Raw genomic sequence first — 23,335 nt, 5'->3', positions numbered from 1 at the left:
ATGGTGACCTTAGGGGTAAACCAAGTTAGCTTAATAGTTCATGTCATCTCTTTTAAGTGTTTTGTTCTTTAACTTCAAATTCTTACATTTTTTTGAAAAAAAAACTTTAAAATTTTAGTAATAGAACCTTTGGCAAAATTTATAGATGGCAAGTTAGAAAGTTTTTATGATGGCATGGGTTACATACTAAAGGATTCCTGTAACTTCCTAGAATGTATTAGAAGTACATGGTTTCTTGATGATGTTTATTTGATAACAGTATACCTCAAAAATTGAATTTTGTTAATTCTACTCCATACGTGGATGGAATGATTTAAGGAGGGTGTTTGAGAATTTAAGACTCTCACCAACACTGAACTAAATAATATTGAATGACTTATGCATTATTCTTGGCAATAATGTTATATTTTTTGGTGGTATATATTATGAACAATGTAGTGCGGTATTGATATATGTGACATGCACCCTTAAATTATGCAAATATAGTACTTTGGTGGTGGGAGGAACAGCATGTTTTTACCAGTACATTTGTTGAGCCCTGAGAAAATTTATTTGCTATTTCTAAATGACATTTTTATTCTTTGGATGAGGACAGAATTTCAACTTTTGTTAATTGGAATATCTTAGCAATGCTATTAAGTTTTTATAGTTTGCATCAACATTTTCTAAGCAAAATATAAACTGTCTTGATATGACATTAAGCAAGGACCTACTTAACAATGGGTTCAATTCAGTGTTGTACAGGAAACCTACATATTCAATTTACTTCCTCATTTCAATAGTTACCACCAGTTTTATCTAAACAAAAAAGGCCAGGGCCTCCAGATTTTTATCAGAAGAGACAGCATTTTTTTGAGAAATTGGAAAAACTAAAAATATGTTTAAGAAAAGAGCGCAGTTCCTCAAGGAGACAATTCAAAGAGCATAACTGGTTGAGAAAGCAGAAAATTAAGCATAAGCATTTTGAGTGACAAAGCACTGCACATGTATGTCACCCTGACAATTTGTTGGAAACAAAAGCTTTGGAAGTTTCTACTGCAAGAAACGCAGGATTTAGCACTTCACATCAAAATGTCAACACAAACATTGGTATCAAAGATAACAAAAAGGTCACTACATCTATTGGTTATTGGCTATTAGTTACAATATGAACTCAAACAGATTAAGTATATTAACTAAAAACACTGGGGTATTTTTTTTTTCAGTGTGATTTTGTTGAGCTGCACCACAGTTTTTCCTATTTTTTTTTTTTTTAACAAAAGGAGCCCTAAAAAATTGAAAGTAATACAAGAATCACCTAGTACTCTGTGTATAAGAAGTTACTTGTAAGTATAGCATTTGTAACCAATGCCCGTACATTAAAGTGCGTAGAAAGTGCTTAGTGACCGCCATAATACAGTTCAAATTGTGACACCAGGGTGGTAGTCTGTTTGGCATGAGTCATATTATTATTTTTATGTAGGCAACATGTTTACAGCAGCTTTTAGTAGAAATTCCCAGAAGTGCATCAATTTAAACATTTCATATTTTTGAAGATGGAAAAGGTTAATGATAATGGCAATGGAGGTAATTGAGAAACCAGATTATAGTACCATGAGTTGGTATAGTTATTAAAATTGATGGTAAGCAACAAACCTGGACTGAATGACATGGTTATATCATTAGTATTCTAAAACTGCAATCTTAAAAATTATAACAAGATGTTTTCTAAGTCTGGTTGTTTGTTCACTATGTTTGAACAAAACTGGTATTTATTTGGTAAGCAACATTAATTACTGATGAATTGTAATGTTTGTGTTTTTAATAAGGTCAGTTATGACATAAACATAAGCAAAACCTTCTATTTAAGGGGTAAAATAAAACATTTCAGAGCTTTACTAGAAAAGCTCACCAGACTCTGCTACACTTTGCTGTGAAGGAAAGGTTAGTTTGCTTTTTATTTGTTGTATTTTGTATTACTTTATTGCCTTTTTATATTTTGAATACTGTGATTTGTTTTCTTTACCTTGTGTTTTACTTGTATTCTGCTTTTAACTACATATTAAAACTTCAAAAGAGACCACAGCTCTGTCACTTGTGAGTCAGGCATAATTTTTTTTCCCCACCCACCCGGTTACACCCATTACTGTCGTGTTCTTAAATACCACTGTCTTTCTAGTTGCCTGCCTCTTATGTTAATTTGACCATATATCTCATTTCCTCTCTGCTTTCACTGGCTTGTGTGAGTAAGCACAAAATTATCATTTTGTGAAATCACTCCCCTTCAACTATTTAAATTTATTGGCCATCCTACTGTATTCCATAGTGCCAGAATACAAAAGTGACCACCCCCTTTCAGTCTATCTTGCTATTTTAAAAATAGTGGCTTTCCACTAAAACTTAACTTTTTAGACAGGTAAAACTTAAGTTACATACTTTCACATCTAACTTATCTAGTGCACACTGCAGTGTTTAGGATAAACCTTTTTTTTCATCTTACCTTTAAGCATCCCTGTGACTAGCACTTGCTGTAATACTTGCGGGAAAGCACTAGGAAGCCTTAAACTGATACAAGCACTCAACTCTCCTTGTTAATAAGGATAAATTAATCATAGACACTAAACAGCCTATAATTGCAAAGTACCTAGCTAAGGCAAGGGAAAACAGTTCCTGTACTTAAAGCACCAAACCAGGCATGTCCAAGGGTCAGCTTCTGGTGATTTCACCTGTCCACCTGGTGAATCTGGGCATACTGGGGCAATGCAGCAATTGCCTCATGTACACAGACAACCCTCTCCTCCTACCACCCAACACTACAACCTGTGAGAGATGCACTTACATAGCCAAACTGGAAGCAAAGCTCTCTCCACCCAAGATTGTGCTAGACAGTCAAGAGGAGAAGGTTAACACCTGCACTACAGCTCAAGCAACACATAGCCCTTCTAAACCCACACCACTAACACCCACACATAGAAACATTAAATCCATATATACAGAGGCCCTTAACTGTAACCTGCCCAAGCAACAAGGACCTCTGAAGCTGAAATGCAAACAAACACCAATCACAACCAAAGTGTCACACAGCTCACAACACCAGTGTGCCACCCAGGAACAGTCCCTAAGGCAAGACAACGTACCTAACACTTTAGCCATAGGTGACTCTATAGTCAGGCACACTGATGTCCCACTCACCAGGCTGAACAAGAAGAAAATTACAGTCAGCTGCCTGTCGGGTGCCGGGTTCCACCACATAACATATGCACTCAAGTCACTCCACAACAAGTACAAATATGACTCTGTCATTGTCCATGATGGAGTGAATGACTTGAGACATACCTCCCTGGACTATATGAAAAGAGACATGGAAGAGCTCTTGGATCATTTGGCCCAGGCAGGTATGACCCTAGCCCTAAGTAGCATTCTGCCTTTGCCCAGAATGATACCGCAATGTAAGGACAAAATAATTTACTTCAACAATTGGCTAAGCTTCTGGTGTCATTCAAAGGGGATCCAGTATCTGTCTGCCTGGGATGACATGATCGACAGACCATGATGCTTTGCCAGAGATGGTCTGCAACTGTCACCCCTGGGATTCAGGTTACTGGCTAAGGCTCTTGCCACCCCTATAGTGCCTTATTTGGGCAAAGTTCAAAGAACAAAACCACCACCGTAACAAGTACAAGTATGCAAATTCTGAAGGTAATGTTACTCAATGCTAGAAGTCTAAACCTCAAAATGCACTCTCTCGAGGCATTCCTAAAAATGGAGAACATCGATGTCTGTGCAGTAACTGAGATCTGGTTCAAGGCTCCAGATAGCACCCCTGCAATACCAGGCTACAACTCTTACCACACTTTTCGGCCACCAAACCAGGTCTGAAACACTAAAGGTGGAGAAGTTTCCATATTCACCAAGGATATTCACACCACCAGGCTAGTTGCCCAACACAATGCATCTGAAATTCTCCAAGTGCAACTAACACTAGGTAAGACTGCAATCCAAATTGTAGCTTGCTACAGATGCCCCACCATGCCCCAAGATTCTCACTACACCTTTCTAAACATACTGGAAAATATTAGGATACAACCAAACACACTAATACTGGGTGATTTCAACTACCCTGCCATTAACTGGGAAAACTACTTGTGTACCAACACCTTTGCCCAAAGGTTCTTGGAATTCATAAATTCTAATGCCCTGGATCAACTAATCCATAGTCCCACCAGGGGCTCCAATATCCTAGACCTGGTCATTACCAACATGGGAAATTGATGCTTCACACCTATGGCCACCCCCTTGTTGGTCAGGCCTGACCATAAACTAATCGCCCTTAACATCCACATCCCACCCCCAGCCCCCAGTAAGGAAACCTCCATAAAAAATGTTTCCAAAGCCAATTTCATGCTACTCATGTCAGAAGTGATAAACTTCATGAGACCCATGCAGAAGGGAACTGAAAGTTTGACTGCTGAATCCTACACTAAGACACTGTATGAGCACATCCACTCATGCATGAATTGTGCCATTCCAAATAGAACCAAGATGCTCTCCTCCAAAAAAAGGAAGCTAAACTGATGGTCCCCTGCTATAAACAAACTTTACAACAAAAGGAAATAACTGTTGCAGGAAAGAGGAAAACTCCAGGATGCAAAACACTCCCTTACCAGCCTCAGTAAGAAGCTGAGATCCCTCATAAAATCCTCCAAAGCTAGTTATGGAAATAAAATTGCCAAAGAATCCTTTAGTATGTAACCCATGCCATCATTCTATAACTATGCCAAGAATCTAAATGGCAGTGCTCAGATCTGCTCTGAGCTACAACAAAATGGCATTAAATATACTGATCCCATGGATAGTGCCAATATCCTGGCAGATCAATGCATTGCCAGCTTCACCCCCCTCTCACCCTCTAAATGGCCCAATCTCAATTGTATATTGCCAAATTCCGGTAATAATGGCCACACAGGTAAAACACGCACTCTCCAAAGCTAAGAATACAGCATCCATGGGACCAGATGACATTCCAGGCTATGTATTACATGAACTACAAAATGAACTGGCACCTCACCTAAGTGTCATATTTAATCATAGCCTCACCTCAGGCTTCATGCCCACTGAGTGGCTCACAGCTACAGTTATCCCACTCCACAAGGGGGGATCCACCTTGGATCCCAGGAACTACCGCCCGATTAGTCTGACAAGCCTGATCTGCTAGGCCATTGAACGTATTATCATGGAACTTATAAACAAAGACATTGGCAACCTTCAAACACTAGACCCCACCCAGTTTGGGTTTGTGAAGGGCTGATCTTGTCTCCTGAACCTGATTGACTTCTTCGAATCCGTCTCCGGAGCCGTAGATGAGGGTAAGATCATCCACACAGCCTATCTGGATTTTGCCAAGGCCTTTGACACCACCCCCCTCTCTGGAATCATAGATAGACTTACTAAGCTTGGCATTAATCCCTACATCACTCGATGGGTTGCCAACTGGCTTACTGATAGAACCCACACTGTAAAAGTAGCAGACTCCAAATCCAGCTCCAGACAAGTGACGAGTGGAGTATCTCAGGGTTCAGTCCTGGGACCGCTCTTGTTTGGCATCTTCTTCTCTAAAGTACAGGCCAACACTAAGGGACTTTGGCTAACAAAGTTCGCAGATGACTGCAAACTGAGAACCCTTATTGAATCCCAAATGATGTGGATACTGTACAAATGGGCCTTACAGAAACAGCTGCTTGGTGCCAGAGCCATGGGCTCAAGCTCATTGCCAAGAAATGTATAGTTATTCCCTTTGGGAAAAAACATGTACCCATGAATTACCACTTAGGTGGCAGTACACTAAACACCAAAAGTGTGATAAGAGACTTAGGGATACAGGTGGACAGTGGTCTCACCTTCAATAACCACATCGCCACAACAGTCAGAAAATCTTTCTGTGTGGCACACCTCATCACTAAGGGCTTTTCATCCAGGAAAAAGGAGGTCATTGTCCCACTGTACTCATCCCTCATTAGACCCATTATAGAATACAACGCCCCGTTTGGTATGTACCTCTGAAGACATCTGCAAAAACTGGAAAGGCCGCAGAAATACCTCACTCAAAGAATCACAGGCCTAAAGCAGATGCCCTAAGTAGACTGCCTTAAAAAACTCCAGCTATACTCTTGTCGCATATCCGTCTACTCAGAGGCGATCTCTGCTTAACATACAAGGCCATATCAAAGCCAGAGCTGTTGGACATGCTACACTTAAAGAAATCCCAATCCCTCAGAGCCACGTGCTCCAGGGATCTAAACCTTGTCATCACAATGAACAAAACATGCTGGAGGGATAAGTTCTTGACCCAGAGACTCCCCAGACTCTGGAATAGACTGCCCATACATGTCAAGTAGAGCACCTCTTTGGCCCTCTTCAAAAGGAACCTTGACGATTGGATGGAAGAAATGAAATTCACTCTGGGGATCACATCAATCACCCTGCTAGACAGGGGTCCAGGGAAGTAAATAGTCTGGGAAGAAATAGCCAGGGAATTGTTATGGCTAGGCTTGTATAGGCCCTAGGCCAGATAGCCTAGTACCAACCTATGAACCTATAACAGGGGATTGGCTCTGATTGTCTATTCTAATAAGGAGGAAAGTACTTGCTAATAAATGTAATTGAAGTACTTACCATAACATTTTACTGTTTTGTTTGGTTTATAGTTTACTTTGATACTATGGCCTTTAGACATTTTTATTGGTCATAGTCAATTAAATATCAATTGGCTATAAAAGCCCAGTTCTATAAATGAACAAGTCAGAAATGTGGATGAGTAATTCCATAGCTGCATAAACATGAAATCACATTGATACATTTGTAAACTTTAAATATACTGTGTTAGGTACCTTATCATCCTACAAGAGGTGATAAACATTTTGATGTATTAGAGCCATGATTGGTATTGAATTTAGTATTTTGTATCCCATGGGTTTGAATATAAACATTCCCTCTTAGCATTTGTTTTTACCTTATTTCATTTTTTTTCATATTAGAATGAGATAGTGATCCCCAATTCCACATTTAAGTTTTTTTGTCATGGTCTTCCCAGAGTTTTATGTATCTACATACTTTTTTCATGTCTGTGTATTAATTATCACTTAATTGATTGTGACTGTCTGTTTTATATGAATTGATTTAGTGTTGTTGTATTTCTTAATCATTTAAAGGAAGTCATGCTGAAGGACCTGGAAGGAGTAAACTGTGTACTATAGCAGCTTTAGGTTGTGTGTCTTTAAGTTTTTCTTTACGCCCACTGCAGTCTTTGAATTAGTATATTTAGAAATGGAGGGTGTGGAGGTGAAAGGGGGTGGGGTTTCCTTCTGCAAAGATGCTGGGTTTTATTCTTAGTGAACTTGATGGTATAAGTTGTCAATATTGTTTTCAGTCAGCATGCTGATGAAAATACAGTGGATATTTAGCCAGCACTCATAGGAATGATATGGTAGAGAATATAGACCTGATTTTAGATTATTTTCAAAAAATCATTTGCAACATCAGAATTCCTATAAAATGATCACTAGTAAATCAGAATGCATCTATAATAGTATTTAAAACAAGATGAAGAAACACATCTAATACTAAACATCAGTGGTGAAACTAATGGGCAAAATAGTGAAGAGAAAATGATGGAATACAAATAAAAACATCATTCACATGTGACTTATATAAGGGACCAAAATGTACGGATGTGTATGTATGTGCACACACACACTCAGAAAAGTGATATTAGTAAAAGAAAATAAATAAAAAATACAGACATCTTTAATAATTAAATATTCAAACTCCAAGGTTTTACTGCTACCAGTAACTGAAAACATGTAGCTCTATATCTTAGTTGCAAGTTATTACACAGACAGACAGACACACACACACACACACACACACACACACACACACACACACACACACACACACACACACACACACACACACACACACAAACACACACAAAACAATTCTGCAGAAAATCATGCTCTTGCTTACATTTGCCCTTACCACCACACATCATACTGCCTTCTAAACCTTTTTTTCTGTCTTCAGTGAAGCTAACTGATGTCTAAATATTTTTTCATACTGTCTGTCCCAGTGTTTTTCCAGACTATTTCCTCCAATAACCTCAATATCATGTCCATGGCATGCATACAACTTTCAGCAATTATTTGAGATATACGACTTAGCTTTGCAGTCGTTACTTAAATAAAAGCATAGAAAACTTAGAAAAGGAAATGAACTACAGCATGGGAACACAAACATCAATGCAAATAAAGCTACTTAGAAAAATGAACCTTCATCATTTCTTTAAGACAGCATGTTATAATGGGGTAGGTATCAACTACAACAGATGAAATTAGAAGGTTACAAAAGTCCAAATGCACAACCAACACTTCAGAAAAAACTCGTGATGGATATGATTTGAGCTGCTGCCTTTGTCTTCAACAGTTATTCCTTGTGTGAGTATGAAACTGCATAAGGCAACTAGACAAACGTACCACTGCCTCTGTCCTTGAAGGATAAACTGTGAGAAAGATTTCAGATGGCTATTATTTAGATGACATCATGGGGTTGATAGGATGGATCACTGAGAGAAAAGGCATATACAATAACATGGCCTTGCCAGAAACCTTAGCAATAGTGCTGACATATTTGTTATTGCATTTACACACAACAGTAATTTCACACTTATGTAATAAAGTCATTCTTTGGATATGGGATAGTGTATTTTTCATGTGTAAATGAAGTATTCTTTCAACCGCTTGTTTACAGTAATGTCTATAAAGTGCGGGTAGCTCCATCCATAAAATAATCATTTTTGTAAAATGTGAGATGTTCTAAGTAACCTATTTAGTTGACATTTTATTGCTGTTTGACATTGAGTTGTTCTGTACTGAATTACAACCACACCAACTTTTCATCATTAAGAAATTTAGGTAAATAACATTAGAACCTTGCATCAAAGCTTTATCTGTTGAGAAGTCCTTGGACTTGATACCTGCTGTTACCAGTAGGCATGCCTGATATTATTTTGAGAGACGGCAATAATTGGCATCTACATCTGTCTTGCAAATTTCTCACAGCTTCGTCAAAGGTCAGAACATGTTTGATAACTCTTGAAAAAAAAATACTAATACTAAGAACAACAGACATTTGGCAGACCAGAGCTAGTGTCCTCTGAATGGAGACATTCAACAATAATAAACTTGAAGGGCATACTAACTTAAGAATAGCTTAATGTATGAAAATAATCACCATTCAGTATTCTTTCCTGGAGGGGAAAAAAGGGCTTGAGCCCATTTCAGAACTGTGTAGTTAGGTCTGCAGTCACAGACAGAGGATATGTTTTTTATTTTATCTTTTTAAGGAAACACACACACAAGTATACACACATGCGCATGTACACATATTTTTTTAGTATTTAACTAGAGATGCATTGGTCAAGCATTAAATTTAACCAGTTAAGTAACGGGCACAGATTTTTTTTTTTTTGCTGTGGTTTAGAATATCTTGACCATCCAATCTATATAGTGGCCCACCCTTCTACTTCAAACAGCTAAGAGACATCTCCATACTTTTAGAAAGAATCCCTAGAGATGGTCTCCCATGCTTATATGGAGTTCATCCTTGGGTAACCTCTCTCTCAGTAAAGACCGCTTACTGCACCCTCTAAAACACTTCTGCAAGCTCTCTTTCTCCCAAAAAAACATTATACCCACAATAGAAAATAACTACAGTTAGGCCTTTTCCTAAATCCAAGAACCCACGGTCTGCTAAGGACTAGAGGTTTATCTCAAGCATCCTAATCCTAGGCAGGATTCTGGAAAATCTCATATACGCACAACTAATCATGCATACAATTTTACAGGATAATTCCAGCATATCAGCATGGATTCTAGACCAGCTGTAATACCAAGACTGTTCTCTTCTCTCTGACAGATAATATAATACTGAGTGGAGACAAAGGCGTACTTACTGCCACAATCTTTGCAGATTTCTTAAAAGCTTTTGATACTGTCTGCAAACAGCCTTATGGTTTAAAGACTTCCTGTGTAGTAGATCATTAAAGCACAAATAGGCTCCTCTTCATCACCCATATCAACTTTCACCCAGGGAGTTCCAAAAGGGTCAGTAGTCTCTCCAAGTCTCTTTGTTGTCTTTGTTAACATCTACTTCTTGGTGTTCACCCCCTAAAATTGTATTATATGCAGACAACATTGTTATTTACAGATCCTCTCCCTCTCCCTCTCCCATTACCATGAAGCAACAACATGAACTAGACCTGAATTCATTAAACTGTTGGCTAGACCCATACCCCTAACCCTCAACTGTAAAACAAACTAAAACTGTGCTCTTTGGAGCCCTGTAGTTGTTCTCAAAAATTAACTGAATCTCATCCATATGCCTCAATCAAGCACCACCCTGGAAACAGTTCCCCACTACAGGTACCTCAGCATCTGGTTAGATACTCATCTCAACTTCCAACACCATATACATGTCACTGAAGTTAAAGTTAGTAAACTCCTCCTTTGGGCCTGGAAAATTTCCTACTTTCCCAGCCTCACATCTTCAGACCAGCAATTAGGAAAGTTCTCCTTCCCCAGCTTGAGTATAGTCTACCACTGACCTCAGCTGCCTTTAAGAAAAATCTATCCAGCCTTCAAATAACTCCAAACAATATTTGCATATTCATCACCTTTTCTCCAAAAAGAGAACACTGCCTAATATTCTCCTGTGGTAAATGGCTCCCCATGTCTCAAAGAAAGACACTTCTATTAGGCTGTCTTCTTTTCAAATTGATCACTGGACAAATATTACCATATTTTGGACATAGGATCCTAGAGATACTCCTGCTAACTTGTAACCTCAGGTCACTGTCCAACTTCACAGTACAACTACTTCCCCCCTTTCTCCAAACTAAACAGAACACACAATTACTATACTCACTCCTAAAACATGACATTCCATCCCAAATGATATAAAGAATACCAAACATTCACAAATTTCCAAAGACAGACAGAACTAAGACAGTATCTCTTCAAACAGGCTTATCATGCATGGTTTCCAAAAACATTCCTAAGACAGTATCTCTTCAAACAGGCTTATTGTGCATGTTTCCAAAAACATTCATCACCAAATGCCACTCCTTTACCGCCATAAACCCTCCTCTCATAAGATGGGGCTTCCCATCTCACACTTTTAGCTCATCCCCCTCATATCTTCTCTCACACTTCTATCCTGTGATAAAACTGTCTTATTCTCACTAATTCCTCCAAATATCACCAAAATACAGTATCTTTATGATAATGATTCTTTCCTGTGTACTTCACTAATGCTACATTTTATGAGTACTGGTACATATTTACTGTTATGTGTACATTTGATTTTCCTTATTAGTTGTATATATTGTATTCTTTCCTGTGTACTTCACTAATGCTAAATTTTATGAGTACTGGTACATATTTACTGTTATGTGTACATCTGATTTTCCTTATAAGTTGTATATATTGTATTCTTTACTGTGGTTGTATGCCTAGGCTGAGGATAAAAATGATCTGCTGAGATCAATGCTGTACCTGGTCAACAAAGAAAGAATGAAAGAAATCTCATTTGCTCTCAGATGAGATGTGGCATTTTAGAAGTTGGTCATGTCATCAGACTTCTGTCTTAAAATTTTTGGCATTTTAAAGTATATTTTTAACAATTTAATTTGATAAAGGTATTGTAATACTTTCTCTAAAGGTTATGTGATGAAATGGATTAGAAACATTTGGAATTTTGGAAAACAAGGTATCTCTGATCATACAAGAAACTATGGTCAATCATGTTGCCTAGAACTCAGTTAAACAAGTGGCCGCTAAGAGGAATGTCAAAGTCTCTGTTGAAGTGATTTAGCATGATTTGAGGGTACTCACTAAAACATGTTTGTGTGTATACATACATACGTATATACTTACATATATGCATATATGTGTGTGTGTGTGTGTGTGTGTGTGTGTGTGTGTGTGTGTGTGTGTGTGTATATATATATATATATATATATATATATATATATATATATATATATACACACACACACAAATATATATTTATGTATATAAATATACTTACATATATGTATGTATATGTATATATATATATATATATATATACACACACACGGATATCTATATATATATATATATATATATATATATATATATATATATATACATAATTACATATATGTATGTATGCATATATATTTAACATGATTGCTGACTAGTGCATAACACTTGCTAATTTCTCAGACCAGTAGCAAAACCTGCTGAGTTTTTAATATACAGTATATATTTAGCTACAATGTATTTTATTGTAATATGCTACTCTGTGTCCTTTTCCTTTTAGAATGACTCATGGGGAAAGCAGTACACATATGCCCTCTTCAAGGCAATGAGCCATATGTTGTGTATTGGGTATGGAAAGCAGGCGCCTGTGGGAATGTCTGACGTCTGGCTTACCATGCTGAGCATGATTGTTGGAGCAACATGTTATGCCATGTTCATTGGTCATGCAACAGCACTTATTCAGTCACTGGATTCATCCCGACGGCAGTATCAAGAGAAGGTAAGGCATAATCAGTCTTGTTTGTGTGTAGCACATATATCTGGTATGCATAGAGAGTCAGTTATACAAACCTCCATTATTAGAAACAGTTATCAGAATGCAGCCTTCCAAAGTTTTGGCGTAGGAAAAATTATAAAGTCTGAATATATAAATGTTGTACATATTTGCTTGTCTGTGTTTTTTGAGCTTGTAGCCCGCTCGTGTGTGAAAAATATTCTTTGTTGTCCATTGAAATCACTGAATAGTTGAGAAGCATGCAGAAAAATTAAGATTTTTGCAGTTTTCTTGTCTGGTTCAATATATGTTTGATTATCCGAACAGTTTGATTATCCAAACTACCCTAAGTCCTAATTAGTTCATATAATTGACTCCCTACTGTACATTTTTTGCATGTCAAAAGTCAACAGTGAAAGTTAATCATATAGTGATAGTTTTAGTTCATTTGGCAATTAATTCATCAGAGCATCTAAACCATTTGCAGTTTTTTTATTCCATTTACAGCGAGTAAGTCCATAAATTTTTACTTACAACAAACTGTGACCAAAGAAAGAGAGCAGCCTTGCTAATTCATCCAGACTCCTAAAATACTATTTTTTCTCAGCTTTATTTAGTGTCATCTTCATCTTTGGAATCTGGGTTAGGCTTTCCTGTTTCAGAGTTTTCCAACTTTTTTGTGGTAGATTGATATCCTGTTTTATGCAGAAGCTCTATGAATGTTACATGTGAATGTAAAAGTCTCTAAACTGAACAATGATAGTTGTGTCTGGGCCTTTTGCCAAGTAAGGAGCATTTGCTAAAAGTTATGCTATTGTCCTTGACTACTAGAGCAACATCAAGCAATCATTTCATAATTATATACACAAGAAGTGAAATATCCCTGTAATAGCAGTTGTAATACCAGTGTGTGTGAAAGTACTGCAATGTATTTTATATCTTGGGTTTGAGCTGCACCTGTTCTGTGCATATTTTTATTTTAAATGAGCATTTTACTGCATTTTAATTAGTGTCTGATGAGGCAGGGATATTCATCATATTGATCACTGGTGCAGTAGGCTTAGCTATATGAGTTAAATACTGCCAAGGATATAACAGCTGGCCAGTTTCCAAAGCTTCAGGGTATATTCCATGTGCCCAAACTGTCAGGCAGCTCAAGCTGAGTTTACTGAAAGACAGGTTTGGGTGCAAAGTGCTTTAGAGCTTTACTTCCACCAAGGAGTGCACTCCTCTGAGGTTTTTGAGGATCAATGGTCGGCTTGTGCTTTTCTTTGCTCGTCAGATAAGGTCTCGTTAGAGAAAAAGCTTTTCTTAACTTTGTTGGTTTTACTACTTTCTTTTTCAGGAAAGTTATTTTAAAGCTAGAAGTGCTGAGTTTCAATGGGCTGCTGTGAGACTGCAATGTACTTTTAAATGGAGGACTCTGCTTTTCTGTCAGTTTGAGTGGTTTAAAGTAACTGGACACATTTTTTTCTGTGGATACATTAAGTTTATTCTACTTTTCTGTGGCTGGCATTATGTTTTAATATGCTTTTTATTGTGTTTTTCTGTCAAAAAGTAACTTTTGTAGACTGGTACTGAATATTGGCAATTGCTGATGGTCTTCCCTGGGACAGAGGCACCATTTTGGGCTTGACTATGGAACAGAGTACAGGAAGCAGGTGTTTTTTGCCACCATAGCTGGCTAACTATTTGCCTCAGCTGCAAGTGGTGAGTCTGTGTGGCCATTTGTTGTACCTCAAATCACTTATCTTTTACTCCAGATCCCTCTAGTGTAGCACCTACAGCCACTATAGACAAGCAGTTAGCCACATCCTCTGTGGCTTTTTGGGGTTCCATGAGTGGGAAATGGAGAGCCACTCTTATTCGTCCTGCAAGAGGTAACAAGGAAGGTTTCCATGTTGTGTCAGAATGCTGTTCCCATCCCAGGGAAACTGATGCTGCCATTAGTAACATGGCTGGCCCCATTGTTCCTGTCAAAAAGAATTAGAAAACCAAATGTGTGTCTACTTATCCTAGTGTTCTTTTGGTAGGAGTAGTTTACTGGGTCTGGCCAGGGTTTAATTCAGCTTGTTGCTCCATCTTGTAAATTAGTTTCTGGTAAAAGAGAGAAAGATTCTTTTTTTCCTGAAGAGATTCAAGATTCTGAATCTGGACAGGAAGATGCAGAGATAGATATTTTTTTCCCTTCAGATTTCTGACTCAGACTAACAGGAGAGTTCAATTTCTGATACTCTCAGTGTTGGTTTCTCTTTCTCTAAGACTATTGCTAGAGTGAGAAAGTGTTTTCAGTGGAGAACACTAAGGCTTCACAATGCCTCAGAAAATCCAATGAGTTGTTACATAAGGATTTTCCAGAACCCACACTCATTCCTGCTCTTCTGTCTCCTTTAGAGGACGTGTGTTTTACTGCTTGCAGTTTTCCTGATAGTCAGCCATCTGCCCCTAAAAAGGCAGATAGGATGTAGAATGTATAAAGTTCCTCAGTCTTTTAAATTTTATACAATATTCTAAAACTTGTTCCAGCAGGTATAGCTTTAGTTGATTCCCCACTTAGTTATTTCCAATCCTAGTCTTTCTGATAAGGATGGAAAAATACAGATAGGCATGAGAAAAAGTGTATACTTCTGCAACTTTGATTTTTAGCATTTTGCATTGTCAGGCTTATATGTTAAAGTTCATGCTGCCAACTTGTGAAAGTATTAGGAATGTTTTATATGCAGTTTCTTCTTGTGAGAAAAAATCTTATTTTAAATAACTTAGTTTCTTGTATTACATGGGTCACTACTCATTGTTTACAGTGTGTGTTTGACTCAGTTGATAATTCTTCCAGGGCTATTACCACTGGTACTGGTTACATTCTCATAGCCTTCCAGATGTTAAAAATGAGATTTTAAATTCTCCCCTGAATAGAGATTTAGTGTTTGGCCTCTGCTGCAGAGGTGATCAAAAATTGTGATGAAAGGGGGCAAGCTGATCTAAGGATTATCTAAGAATTTTCAGCCCACCTTTTCCAAATTTTTCAAAGGATTTTCTATTTTCTCATCCAATTTTGTCAAAAAATAGGATTATTTTATTTAATTATGTATTTTATTTTATTTTACATTTGTTTAATGGGAAATTCCAAATGGGTGGATGCTCCTTTTCAGTGGAGGACCAGGAAGAAAAGTTCCAGAGACAATTAGCATATTACAGAACAACTATAAACATTTTCACATACAAGAAAAAATATACAATAATGGATAACGCACTGTTTTTACATATATTAGATGAAACATACTTGCATATTAATTACAGATATTAGATATTACTAAGGAGACTATATACATGAAATAAATGGTCTTTATAATTATATGCTTCAGATCAGAATGATTCTGCTTGATAGCTAAATGTTTTTTTCTTGTAATGTAATTAGTATACATATCTTATAGTACAACTTTGTGAGAGGAGGGGAATTACAGGAGAGGTAAAGTAGGAGACAGAAACGTATGTGTTTATTAGTAACGTGTGTGGGGTATGGATAGGGAATAAGCAAAAGGAAGGAAGGACATTTAGGGGACTATATAGTGATAATAGTGTAAGGTATAGGTAAAAGAGGCAAGAAATTATCAATTATAAAATATAATAGGGAGATGGAGGATAATGCTGTTACAGTTACAAATTAAGGAGCTATTTGATTAACCTGGTGTAGAGCATGAACAGAGCCATGTATTTTTTAGATAGTTTTTAAGAGACTGTGTGGATTTGAAAGGTTTGCCTGTCCTTATAGATGTTGGGCGTAGTATTCCGTATTTTAGCTATGTAGTGATAATATAGAGAATACCCTGCTGATTTAGTTGGTTTATGAACAGTAAGTTGAACTTGGCTTTTTGATTGCATGGGCCACTTAGGGGAGTTTAGGGAAAGGATAAACAGTCTCAACAAAATACAGATAAACAGATGTTTATAAAGAAATTTCAAGGGAGTTCCAAAAAGAAGCCTCAAACCTCCCAAAATGAAGACCAGCCCAACAAGTCTGAATGGCTGTTCAAGAGACCTTCTGACCCCTCCCGCTCTGTCCTCTTTTTTTTTTTTTTTCTTCCAGAAAGTTTGAATCTCATTTTTCTCTTTGGTAACAGATTGTTCAGACAAATGGGTTCTGAAAATATTTTATCAAGATGATAGATGGCAGTGGCAGGAAATTCCTCCTTTCCAGGGGTAGTTTCTCAACATCCAGAAAATATTATTTTGTTTCCACCAGTTATTCATCACATGCTAAACCAAGGAGTAATAAAACCAGTTCCTATTTCCCAGGTGGGGAAGGGTTTTTATTCAAGGAAATTGCTAGTGCCAAAGAAGGAAAATACTTGGAGACCAGTCCTGGGTCTTCCTTTCCTAAACAGTGCTCAAATTCAGAATGATGTCAGTTCAAAACCTATTACCTCTTCTTCCTCTTCTAAGTTTTCTGGCATTATTAGACTTGAAAGATGCTTATCGTCATATACCTATTCATCCAGACATCAGATGTTTCTTAAGGTTTTGTGTGTCTGGATGAAATGATCAGTTCTCTGCCTTATCATTTGGACTATCCACTGGACCAACAGTGTTCACAAAATGTCTACACCCAGTTATAGCTTATTGCAGGCTGTGGGATATCCATTTTTTTGTAGTTAGGTGACTTGCTTATCTTTACAGAGTCTGGAATCTCTCTATCTCACTCTTTGCTGACAAGATATCTCTTACAAAAGCTGGAATTCAAAGAAAACACTCAGAAGTCTTTCTTGACTCCTTCACACAGCATTGTTTTCCTGGGATGTCAGCTAGACACCTGAATTCAAAGAACATATCTTCCACATGAAAACATAGATCTTTATCTAGATCTGTTTCTAAGGTTTTCCACTCAGACTTTGGAAACTGCGACGGAAGACCTCAGGATATTGGGTCTCATGGCATCTATGATTCTGATGATACTTGTGGTAAGACTTCACATGAGAAAGATACAGCAGTATCTGAAATCTCTTTCATCCTAGCATCAGCACCTTATATTTTTTCAAATCTTATTGCTGGGATTTGTTAGAGGAGCTCTTTTGGTGAAGACAACAGATATCCTTAATTCTAGGTCTTCCCTTCTCCCTTCCTACTCCAAAGTACACAGTCAAGTTTCAGGAGGGATAATAGGGCAGGAGGTGTGCGACATCAAGGACAGATGCAAGTACATAAATATCAAGGAGATGCTTGCCCCCTGATCAAGGCATTCAGCTCTCTGAACTATTTTTGGTCTCTGGAACCTCTTCAAGTAGTTACAAAAAATACAGTCATGTGGTACATCAACAAGCAAAGGGGATCCAGGTTGTACCTCCTTTGCAGATTATCCATGATAGCTTAGGATATCACTTCACACCACAGTCTCACTCTACAAACATCCTACATTCCATCAGAGCAAAACTGTGTGCCAGACAAGCTGAGCAGGACCAGGGCAGACCCTCATGAATAGAAACTAGATCAGGGGTTCTTCCAAGATTTGATCCATCTGTGGGGAATTTCTCAGGAAGACCCATTTACCTCCTCTCTGAGCAATCAACTGGCAAAATTCTGTTTCAGGACATTATGGAAGAAGGCCTGGACAACAGAGGTCTTTTCTTTTCCTTGGACATGAATATTACTATATGCTTTTCCACTAATATCCAGGGTATTTCTGAAGATTCAGAAGGAATCCTCCAAGATAATTGTTGTGACACCCATCTCGCCAAGGCAATAAGTTCTTCCTCCTTTTGGAAATGGCCAGGGTCATGTACCACATGTTTCCTTACAAACTGGATCTACTCACACAAGACTAGGGGAAGTTGCCACACCCCAACATCAGTCATGTTCAATTGACTTGCCTGTATGATAGAGTCTTAATTTCTTTTAGCAATTGTGTAATGAGGATGTACAGCAGATACAAACAGGGGCAAGAAAGCCTGCTATGAGAAGATAATATAGTAGTGAATGGAAAAGGTTTTCTGCTTGGTGCCAACAACATAACCAGCACCTATTCAGAGCTAGTTGCTCTCTGGTTTTACAGTATTTGTGTGAGTTATAATCCTATGGCCTATCTTATTCCTGTACCAAATTTCAATTATCAGCCATTTCAACATTAATGCCCATCATACCTCTCAACCTGGAAACATCAAAAATCTGGACAACGCCCATGAAAAATAGGTACAAATCGGTACGCTGATTAACATAAAATTTGCATACACAATTATGCAACCCCACCCACTCTAGTGGACTTGTGGCATACCAACTTTCAAACGCAAACTGAAGAACAGACAACCAAAATATGGCATCAGAGTCCCCCTGCAGTCATTCCAATGTCCCATTACCTGGCTATTTTGCCCCATTTACCATAAACACTAATGTGCATTCTGCTTTACTTCTACAATGTTTATTTGGATTTTATTTTTACATTTTATAGCACAATGCACAAACACCACTAGACGTCTGAGAAACAAAGCAATACTTTCTCACAATGAAAGCAGACTTAGCATTAAAATTTCTCTGCCCTTGAAACTCACATTTATTGAAACAGCATTGAAACCTGCACCACATCCAAAGTAAATGCATCTGCCCAGAGGTAATGGATAAAGATTACCTTTGGGCTGTTTTCAAATCATAGACCCCTTGCATACAAAAGAAACCTATGTGTTCTTTGATACACCTTCCTGACTTTATTAAATTATATTTCTTGTATAACACAGCACACTTGTTAGACTTACAGCACATTTTAAATTTATTGTTTGAATATTTTTTCAGTAGGTAATGAAACAAAATGCATGATGAACCAGTAATGACAAAACTGCCCAATTCAGAACATTTCCATCATAAAAGTCATATATATATATATATATATATATATATATATATATATATATATATATATATATCACTCTTTTGAACAGCAAACACCAAGACCGTTACATGTCAGGAATTAAGAGACATGTGAACCTTATGGCAAGTGAAAACATTTAGAAAATTTGCTGTTAGATGAAACCCAATTCACTTGCTTGCTTACTTCATACTGGATACATAATTTATAATTTATGATAAAATTATAAATGTCTGCTAGAATTACACTGAAGGAAATAAAGCAAAACTTAATGAGGTGCAGAGAGACAAAACTTCTTGAATCACCATGTCCAGGTATGAGCATGAATGAGACCTGCACAATATACCTCTGAATGAATAGTTTTAGCCACTTTTTAATTTAGCAAATTGAGTCACTCTGAAGAAGCAATGATACAATTTTATATGTAAAATTAAATTCTGACTAGCAGTACACATTTATCTGCATTTTATTTATGCACAGGAAAGATATTGACAGGTACAGAGGCAGGAGGCGCAACATAAGCTGTTTTAGTAACTTTCTAGATAACTGTTATTCTGTAGAGTTTAAGACCTGCCTCGTACTTTTTTCCATGAGACCTTAAATTCTTATGACAGGTATAAATATTTCCAACATATTCATGCTAAAGTGTAGAAGCAGCCCTGCCTGGTGAGCATACACATATATCTACCACCAATACACTTATAGAGGTAATGAAATCTAAAACCAAGAAATCCTCAGTTGTATCTCAGAGGCACAAACTCAATTAAAACAAAAAAAAACAGTCTGTTAAATGTAACACGATAAATGACTGACATCAAACCATCCATACAAAATCAACACAGCATACACTCTTAAGTTGAAAGCATTTTGTGTGTGTGTATGTCTTCAAGTTTGGAGAGACTGCACCAGAACTAAAGACATTTAGCAAGATCCCTTGTCACCATCTGTGCAGCAAAGCAGTTAGAGCAGAGGGACAGAATTTTGTATGAAAATGAAGGAATTATAACAAATGCATACCATTTATTACACACACACCTTTCCTAAATAAATGGCTGCAGCTTTGTACACACACCTCTTTCCTAAACGACAGCATAGACATACCTTTCCTAACATTTAGCAAGGCTCTTCCCCACTCAAAGCTTTTCCAGGGCAGCGGCAGCTTCATAAACGAGAAAACATCTCTTCCCCATTCAAAGCCTTTCCAGAACAGCAACATTCAACAAGGCAGTAGCTTCATAAAAGTCTCTCTAACCTCTTCCCCACTCAAAACCTTTCCTGGGCTTTATCTTTGTAAACGGCTCGCAGCAGCATAATTCCAGGTTCTCTTGCATGCATATTGAGCTTGAGCAAGCTCAATTCTGACAGGCTGCTGACATCATCTTGCATGGGATGACATCAACTCAAAAAGCCAGGAAATAAAATTTTAAACTAAACTGTCAGGAAATTTGGAAATGAAGGGGTGCCACTCGGGAATCATGGCACCCCATTATTTGGACCCCAAAAACCTAGTAATTCGGGACGGTTGGGAAGTCTGATGCCCATGGATCCTCCTCCTTCAATGCAGTCTCATATCAAAATGCTCTTGAAATGAGTTTTGCATAAGAGGCCTCTAAGAAAACTGGTAGCTCCTCCTTGTAATCTTAATTTTTTGTTAGAGAAGCTGATACTTGCTTAATTTGACCAGATGATCTGATTGTCTTTTGGGTTTTTAACATGGAAATCAGTTTTACAGATTTTTCTGACCTCTGCAAGAAAGGTATCTGAGTTCATAGGTTCATAGTAGGCTAACTACCCTTGTGGGCCATTTCAAGCCTAGCCAATTACCTCATGTGAGAATCAAACCCTGCACCTTGTGTCTGTAAGGTAAACACCTTAACCATTATGCCATCCTCCCACCCATAAGTTGCAAGTTCTTATGGTGAGTCAACCTTACCTTATTTCCCACAGGGTCAGGCTGTCTTTTAGAACTAATCCTTTTTTTATGCTTAAGGTGGTATCTGAGTTTACTTTAAGCCAAACTATTCATCTTCCCATTTTCTTTCCTGAACCTAAAAAATGAGGGAGAAAGGATGTTCCATACCTTGGATGTCTACAGACAACACGGGTACTATCTTGACAGAACTAAGTCTTTCAGATGTTTGGATCAGTTGTTCTGTGTCAAAACAGACTACTTCCAAATGGTTTTCTAAGGCTATTACCTTTTCTTATACTTACCATAACAGAACTATTCAAGACAGGGTCAAGACCCACTCTACTAGGTCCTTGGCTTCATCAATTGCTTTTTGGAAAGGTTTGGATTATAAAATAATTCTAGAAACTGCTTCTTGGTCCTCTGTACATCATTTTACAAGGCACTATAAGTTTGATTCTTTGTCTAGGTCCAGATCAAGCTTTTCTAAGACTATACGCCAGGAGCCTCTGGACTCTCTTCTTTCCACCTCCAAAATGTAATTAGTTAAGTTAATCTCCTCTTATAACTAAGGCTACTGCAGTAATGATCATTATGATGAATATAGTATAGTTGTGTATGTTAAACTTACCACAAAAGCAGATGTTTAAATGACCACCACTGCCGCTAACTCCCTCCATTCCACCCCCCCCCTTTTTTGGGGTATTTTTTTATGCCAGGGTGTGTGTGGACATTTATATTTTGTTGTTTCTAACATTGCCCTTTCAGGACTAGCCTCCTTCTCTCTGCTGTCGGGAAAGCTCTGAAGGGTTTTGTTTACAAACATGTCTTTTAGTCAGCTCAGCCCGAACTGTCTGACAGTTTGGGCTCATGGAACGTGCCCTGAAGCTTTGGAAGCTGGCCAGCTATTATGTCCTTGACAGGATATAACCAATGTAGTTAAGGCTACTGCAGCAGCGATCATTTGAATATCTACTGTTATGGTACGTTTAACTTACACAACTGTACTCTTTATGGGTATGTTCATGTTACCTGGATAAATATTTGAAATTATGATATTTAAAAGTATGTTTCCCTGAGGGTATAAATTAGGAAGGTATCCTTGAAATATGTGGATGTTCATTTTGGTCATGTGCAGTATATTCAACAGTGAATGTAAGTGATATTAGAAAGTGGGATGCAGTAATTTAACTTTATAGTTTGTGGCTTGAATATTTTCAAGAAGAGCACAACTCCTTTAAATAAATAGCTCAATAAAAGGATTATCACTTTACTGTTTCACTACCTAGCCTAAAATTCCCCTTCAGGAGCTATTCATAATAGTTAATTTATATGAAACAATGGCTAATCTTATAGTCTTGTTCTTAAAGGTAAAATAGTTTTCCAAGCTTTAAGTACATCTAATCCTACTTATATTAGATTCTTATGTTTTAAAGTGGTAATGCTTGGGAATGTGATTAAAAATATGTCTATTAGTGGATGTTCAACAAGCTACCTAGTTTCAGTGTATGAGCATTTGGCAGATAGTAATATGCTGACTAAAAATATAAGACAACAGTTTTTCATTAGTTACAGCCATTTGCTCCCCCTATATTTCTAACAGAACAATTTGTAGGAAATTTTTCAAATCTGCCAACATATTACACTCTCAAAAAACAAGTTCCCAGTTATTACTTTCTTCCACATCATTCCTCCAATATTTGCTATCTATGTGAGGAAAAAATCTTTGAAATTTCCTTGAGGCATAAAAATACTCATGCAAACACTTCCCAATCTTTTCTTAGCTCTTCTGATTGATTCTTATATTTTTTGTCTATACCTGTAAAGCCATTTACATTCCAATATAATATGAATAATATAACCATTGTGATAAGAAGTTATTCTTTCCACCTATTACACATGACAGATTTTTTGTTACATGCACACACTTAATGTTTGTCTGGTTGATCTTTAATACAGTTCTTTCT

The 23,335-nt window shown here is 37.4% G+C and overlaps 1 protein-coding gene across 2 annotated transcripts in view; it reads left to right on the top strand.

Annotated features, from left to right (window-relative positions):
- HCN4 (hyperpolarization activated cyclic nucleotide gated potassium channel 4) overlaps nucleotides 1-23,335 on the top strand; it is a 2,820,592-nt gene that overhangs the window by 1,682,716 nt on the left and 1,114,541 nt on the right. For both annotated transcript variants that reach the window (XM_044077556.1, XM_044077558.1), the window contains exon 4: nucleotides 12,400-12,618. In XM_044077556.1, the coding sequence (XP_043933491.1) occupies nucleotides 12,400-12,618 (219 nt within the window). The remainder of the gene's footprint in view (nucleotides 1-12,399; nucleotides 12,619-23,335) is intronic.

The sequence above is a fragment of the Protopterus annectens genome, chromosome 7.part0 (assembly GCF_019279795.1).
Source record: "Protopterus annectens isolate FY-2018-M chromosome 7.part0, PAN1.0, whole genome shotgun sequence".
Lineage (NCBI taxonomy): Eukaryota > Metazoa > Chordata > Ceratodontiformes > Protopteridae > Protopterus > Protopterus annectens.
This window is presented reverse-complemented; position numbering and strand designations above follow the sequence as displayed.